General features: G+C 48.8%; 1 protein-coding gene across 1 annotated transcript; it reads right to left on the reverse strand.

Moving 5' to 3' along the window:
- Positions 1-375: 375 nt before the first annotated feature.
- zswim2 (zinc finger, SWIM-type containing 2) lies at positions 376-5,363 on the reverse strand (the record flags this gene model as incomplete). The annotated part of the gene is made up of 9 exons (XM_084454077.1): positions 376-1,104; positions 1,474-1,642; positions 2,867-2,955; positions 3,082-3,166; positions 3,998-4,252; positions 4,531-4,753; positions 4,863-4,903; positions 4,992-5,068; positions 5,214-5,363. The coding sequence occupies 9 exons, from the start codon at positions 5,361-5,363 to the stop codon at positions 376-378; spliced, it is 1,818 nt and encodes a 605-aa protein (XP_084310203.1).
- Positions 5,364-7,056: the final 1,693 nt, after the last annotated feature.

Raw genomic sequence — 7,056 nt, forward strand, 5'->3', positions numbered from 1 at the left:
ACAGTGATAGCCCGCCAGCCACCCTAGGAGGAGTTTTTGCTGCTACAGTATTTTATTTTACATGGTGACTTTAATTTGAATGGCATTGCTTTATTTTACTTGTTCTCACTGTTTTAAAGGTTTGAAAATTTTAATATCCCATGCCAATTATTTATTTTATTCATCGTTGTTATTGTTCCCAAAGTCTGGTTTAAAATAAAGGAAAATGTTGACATTTGAGAGTGTTCCACCTTTTTACAAAAAGTATCGAAAAGTATCGAAAAGTATCGAAATACATATTGGTATCGGTATCGAAACAGAAATTTGGTATCGTGACAACCCTAGTCAGAATACTCTTACACTAAATGTGCACAATAAAAAAGAAAATGGCTGCTGTCATTGAGTGTTGTGCTGTGTGCTGATGAGCACCCCGGTCATCCTCAGGCCTGGTGTCCGGGGGTCGGGTCTGGGTCGGGGGTCGGGTCTGGGTCGGGGGTCACTTGCTCCCAGTGTCCTCTGTGGTCTGGTTCTCCTGAGGCCAGTAGGACGAGCAGCCTCTGTCCTGTCTGCGTCGGCCATGTTTAAACCTACAAACAGGCCCCGGTGGGTTGCTCCGCCCCCTCCAGACGCCGTCGCTAGCTGGTCAGAGGTGGCTCCGCCCCGCCGCGTCAGGGTCTCGCTACGGGAACTGGACTTGACGCGTGGAAGCCCCGCCCTCGACCGATCCGCCCCCCCGAGCTGGTCAGTGTAGCGGCCGGTCCTCCCGACCGCGGGTTTAACGAGAGCTCCTCCCTCCTCCTGGACGTCCCTCCGCTGACCCGTACCCTCCGTGGTCAAGGAGGCGATGCTCAGGCCCTGGACACCCATGACCATCGGGTCGGAGGGGAGGGGGGCCGGGGCGCCGGCCTGCCCCCCCTCAGAACCAGCCACACCGAGGGAGGGGAACGCCCTGGGACACGCCCCCCTGTGGGCGGAGCCTGTGAGCCTGGCCTGGGGGTGTGAGGGGGAGGAGGCCGGCTTGGGGACGCCCTTGACCCCCCACAGCAGGGGGTTAAAGATGGCGGAGCCGTCCAGGGGGCAGGAGTTGGACCGGCGCAGGAGCCCGTCCACACAGTCCATGTGGAACTGCAGAGGGAGGGACAGGGACAGGGAGGGACGCCACTGCATTTCAACCCTGCTTAGTGACCGTTTCATATTCAAAACAATAACAACACTTTGGTCCATCTCAACATCCGGTTTGCTAGCTGACGTTAAAAATGACAAGCTGCTATTTCTTGAGCCCCCCAAAGGCAGAACAGTCGAGATATGGAAATAATAATCTCACCGCCGAACAAGTTCCCAAAGTTAATTTGGACATTTTGAAGTTTTGAGTTTCCAGGCTTTACTCATCGCAAAAGTCAGGTTTACTCAGTTAGCCAGCTTTGTGAAACACCCCCCTGGTCTCACCAGACACAAATGGAGATGTAAATAAAGTGTAGCTTGTCAGTGTTGTACCTTGTGTTGGCAGGGCAGGGTTCTGACGTACTGGTGGAGGGTGAAGCTCCGGAGACAGAGCCGGCACTGCTGCCCCGGGTCCAGCAGACGACCTCCTGACCTGACCCGGACCAGCGGGAAGGTCCTGACCACGTGATCCGGCACACCCTCACCGTCTACAGCAGCCAGGCTGAGAGTGGGGACACAAACATACTGGACTCCATTCTGACTAAAACAACACATTCCACTGTCCTGTACACATAACAGTGTTCATATCCAACACTTTTGAGTTAGAGTTAAGCCTCATTTATACTTTGTGAGCCGTGAGCCACATTTTTGGCTCATTGACGTAATTTGGAAACGTCTCGCAGGCTGTGAGCCGCTTGGCTCGTACCACGTCAAATTTCTGAGATTAAAGTCAGAATTCTGAGATTAAAGTCAGAATTTCTGAGAAAAAAACAAAGAATTTCTGAGAAAAAAAGTCAGAAATAACTTCTGAGAAAAAAGTCAGAATTTCTGACTTTAAACTCAGAAGCTTTAAAAAACAACCTCTGCTGTTGTCCCTAATGCTCTTCCGTATCACATGGACCGAGCAGGGCACGGCTCATTGAGTATAAATGCTCCAGAGCTATGAGCCGTGAGCCAAAGAATGTGGCTCACGGCTCACAAAGTATAAATTAGTCTTTAGAGAACAGTTAGAGTAGAAGAGAATAGAATAGAAAGTTGATTTTGTCATATATAACCAGTACAGGTACACTGGGATTCATTCACTGCTTGTCCTCAGTATCTTATCAGTGCTAATCACTTCCTCATTCCAGTTCCTAAGTACACAACTAGACATAAGGTTCCCAATTTGGCAATTTACTATATAGTCTAGCAGTCTATCAAATTGACCCTCATCTACTTATTCCATCCAATCATGGATGACAGTGACTGCAAGCGTAATATAGGCGGTACACTTATTTAAATTCTAGCACAGCGCTGTACAGAGTCAATAGTTATGATACTGTAGTACTGTAATAGTTAGAGTACTGCAGGGTGCGTGTGTCAGGTGAACAGCAGCCACTCTAGTGTCTCTTTCCAGAGCGTCCTGGTTCTGACTGCGTCCTGGTTCTGACTGTGTCCTGGTTCTGACTGCGTCCTGGTTCTGACTACGTCCTGGTTCTGACTGCGTCCTGGTTCTGACTGTGTCCTGGTTCTGACTGTGTCCTGGTTCTGACTACGTCCTGGTTCTGACTGCGTCCTGGTTCTGACTGTGTCCTGGTTCTGACTACGTCCTGGTTCTGACCCCGTCCTGGTTCAGACTGAGTCCTGGTTCTAACTGCGTCCTGGTTCTGACTATGTCCTGGTTCTGACTGCGTCCTGGTTCTGACTGAGTCCTGGTTCTAACTGAGTCCTGGTTCTAACTGCTTACCTGTGGTCATCCTCTGCCATCGTCTCCCTGGGTTCCCCCAGCGTCTGAGTGACCGTCTGCTCCGCCGGCCGCCACTTCTGAACACGCGTCTGGCAGAGACGAGATGGGTTACGTTCATTAGTCTCCACTCAACCCTCCGCCCAAACCATATTCACCTCAGACCGCCGCAGGATTTCACTCAAATCGGTGCATAATTGGTGCATACAGTAACATACCATCCGCACTGCGAACTTGTGATGAGGGTGACGGCTGGTCCTCATGCAATCCTCACACAGGTGGTAGTAACGACAGACGGTGCATCTAAACACACAATCACACACAGAAAAGACCACCGTGAACTGACCATTTACACTACCATGAGATAGGAGGGTGTATTCTGAGGGGCTGTGAAATGACTGAAGCTCAGTTGGTAGAGCGGGTCGTTCAATGATCGAAGGGTCAGTGGTTCGAATCCCAGCTCCGACTGTCCACATGTCGAAGTGTCCTTGAGCAAGACACCTAACCCCAAATTGCTCCCAATGAGCAGGTTAGCACCTTGCATGGCAGCTACCGCCATTGGTGTGTGAATGTGTGTGTGAATGGGTGAATGAGAGGCCATTGTAAAGCGCTTTGAGTGCCACTAAGGTGGAAAAGCGCTATATAAGTGCAGTCCATTTACCATTTACTAATCTCGCAGATATTCAAGATGGCTGTCTTTTTTGTATACAGCCCTGATTGGGCTGGTAACCCCTTATTTAGGAGTTCAGAGTGAGAACCGAACTAGGAAAAAAGGCTTTTAAACAGGCTGCTCCATCGATGTGGAATGAGTTGCAAAAGGAGCTGTAATTGCCCGGATTGATTTCACTGGGTGAATTTAAATCCATTTTAAAAAGACTGAAACCAATTATCTTGGTCAGTGCAACTGTGTTTGATAACTTGCCCTACAACTGATTCTTGATGTGAAAGTATGTCTCTCTGTGTTGTCTGTTATGTTTCTTTTACTGCTGTAACTTTGTTTCTGCTGCCTTCTTGGCCAGATCGCTCTTGAAAAAGAGATCTCAATGATGCCTATCTGGTTAAATAAAGGATTTGATTGGTTGATTGAATTAACCCTAGGGGTTAATTGCGGACATGGCGGTCGAGTGGACTTACTTGAAGCACGGGCCGGTGACGGGGCAGACGGCGCAGTCATTGCAGGGGACGCCCAGGTGCCTGTCCAGCCTCTCCCTCTCCGCGGCCGGGCGGAGCTTAGCGGCGTTCCTCGCCTGCTCCCTCACCAGCGCCAGGGGGGCGTAGTCCTCCCTGCAGAGGGGACACTTCACCACGTCCCCCCCGGCCGACGAGCGCGACTGGTGGTCGGCCCACACGCTCATACAGGAGATGTGGACGTTGTTTCCGCAACCGAACCTGAGGAGGAGGAGAAGGGTTCCGTAGCGGGATTCGAACCCGGGTCCTCTGGTTTGCGAACACACATGACTGCCTCTCATAAACACCGCTACTAGCTACCCTACGCCACCGAAAAACTATCTCTTTGATGGCGCGAGTGTGCGGTATTTGTACTGAGGAGTGAGTTTAAATAATCCAACTCAGTTACATTGTCTGGCTTGTATACTCAGGCATTCAAAAAGGTAATAGGAGACTTTGTGTTTACAGAGCTGGTTAGATGGGGACTGACAGCACCTCACCGGCAGTAAGACACGGGCAGACGTCTGTCCAGCAGCTCCTCCTGACAGATGGGACACACGTCCCCTGCCTGGATGTCCCTCTGCCGGATGCTGCCGTCCTCCGGGGAGGACAAGGTGTCCTCTGGCGGGGTGGTTGTGTTCTCTGGCTGGGTGGTTCTGCTCGGGGGTAAACCCTGGAGCAGCTCCACGATCTGTCTCTCAACCAGGCCCTCCTGGAAGCTGTCTGGAAGGGCAACCATGAAGAGAACCAATTCCACTCATAAAGACCTACCTTTGGTTTGGATTGGATGGATTTTGTATGAGGCAGTATCCATATTTTTTAGAGAACTTACATTCATGTTCTCTTGGCAGTCTGAATTTCCGCATTAAAACCCTAAAATAAAAGGGTAATTTGACTGTTATTTCAACGTGGTTACAGTCATTTAAGTTACCAGTACTACAGGCTTCTGTTAGTAGCCTACCAGCAGATGTGTTTGCACAGGTCCCTCTCTTTGAGAAATGTTGCGCATGTGCAGGTGTGAGGATCTCCTAAGCATACCTGTGAAACAGGATAAAGATTGTTGCAAAACTGCATTACTATAGGCGACATTTAAATAAATAAAGGTATTATTTATGTTAGCTAGAAGCTCTCTTGTGAAATTCCGCAGTTCTGCTGGTGTGTTGGGGTGTCCTAGTGAACCTACTTTGACGTTTTTGGACGCCCCCTCCTCTTGGAGTTGAAAGCCCGTCGGGCCGTAGTGCTTCAGGATGAGGATAGTCGTGTTCAGAGCCTGGTCCTGGTGCCAGCTCACTAAGTCACTCACTGTGTTCTTCCAGACTGTTTTCCTAAACATCTTTTATGTGCAAAGTAGAGATATTGTCATTTCTAGTATGTATCCTATATCGTTTTAGCCAAGACAAGACCGGTGAGTGAGCCTGTTTGCTGGTAGTCATGGCAATCATGGCCCCACTGTGCAGTTCTTCTTTCCGCCACTAGAGGGAGCTGTTGCTTAAGCTCTGACCATGAAATAGCACAACATCCACATTTTTCTGCCTTTAAAATCCCATCTATCTTTCTTCACTTTCTTCACTTTGTAAAGACCCCTTTTTATGCCAACCCCCTTGGTTGGAGTGTGTGCTACCACAGTGTGTTCATAGTTCTAGCTAGCGTTAACATAATTTTGGATGTCGTCAGTGTAACTTCCTACCCTCAATGATGTGCCAATAAACGAAATGTTACCAAAATCCTGGGAAGAACACAGGAAGAAAAATATTGGAGAGAGAGAGAGTGTGTGTGTGTGTGTTCCACTCTGTTTACGACCTCCCAGCATGTGTATACGATCACCAAGGGAGAGACCAGCGCCTCTGCCAGCACATGTGATGCTAATCTCCCCGAGCTGCAGCTCTCTCAGACGCGGCCAGAGGACATATCTCTCACGTCTCTAGTGGACAGCAGCAGGGGGCCGCTTGCAACATATACTGTAGCTTTAACATCGTTCTGGATGACCTCAGTGCAACTTACTCTCCTATCCTTAATGAAGATAGAGAGAGAGAGAGAGTGTGTGTGTGTGTGTGTGTGTGTGTGTGTGTGTGTGTGTGTGTGTGTGTGTGTGTGTGTGTGTGTGTGTGTGTGTGTGGGAGAGAGTGTGTGTGTGTGTGCGCGCAAGAGAGAGAGAAAACGTGTGTATGCATGTGTGTGTGAGAGAGTTTGTGTGTGTGTGTGTGTGTGCAAGAGAGAAAGAGAAAGTGTGTGTGTGAGAGAGAGAGAGAGAGAGTGTGTGTGTGTGTGTGTGTGTGTGTGTGTGTGTGTGTGTGTGTGAGAGTGTGAGAGTGTGTGTGTGTGCGCATGAGAGAAAGAGAAAGTGTGTGAGTGAGAGAGAGAGAGTGTGTGTGTGTGTGTGAAAGAGTGTGTGTGTGTGTGCAAGAGAGAAAGAGAAAGTGTGTGTGTGTGTGTGTGTGTGTGTAGTTCCTCTCTGTTTACGACCTCCCAGCATGTGTGTATGAAGCAGGGGAGAGACGGTTCTGCCAGAATCTCACAGCGCTGCAGGGTGCCCCTCGCAAATACTTCCCCCCATTCTCAAACACCGTCTATGGACAACGGTTCCCACCACTGTACAGGGTGAGACCTCAGAATAACCCACATTAGCAAAGAAAAACAACAACCATTAAAGCTACAGTAGACTTACAGTAAGTGGTGTGGAAGTGCCCTAAAACTGACTTGTTAGCTTATACAATTTAATAGATTAATGATCAGTATACTTAAATGTAAATAAGTTTCATAGTATGCCTTCTGCAGTGATATTGGCTTTACAGGTCATATACGATAGAACGTGTTATAGACTTTACTTTATATACATCCAAATTATTTGACCTTCCATATATTCAGTCATTAGTTACTTTCTGTGGAGTTTCTGTTGAGTTTCATGTGTCTGTTCTTCCATGTCCTCTCACTGCTGCCAGTGTCTGTTTGTGTTAGAGGGAGAGAGAGAGAGAGGGAAAGAGAGAGAGAGAGAGGGAGTAAGGGGAGAGAGAGGGAAAGAGAGAGAG

Source organism: Borostomias antarcticus, assembly GCF_949987555.1.
Source record: "Borostomias antarcticus genome assembly, chromosome: 19".
Taxonomy (NCBI): Eukaryota; Metazoa; Chordata; class Actinopteri; order Stomiiformes; family Stomiidae; genus Borostomias; species Borostomias antarcticus.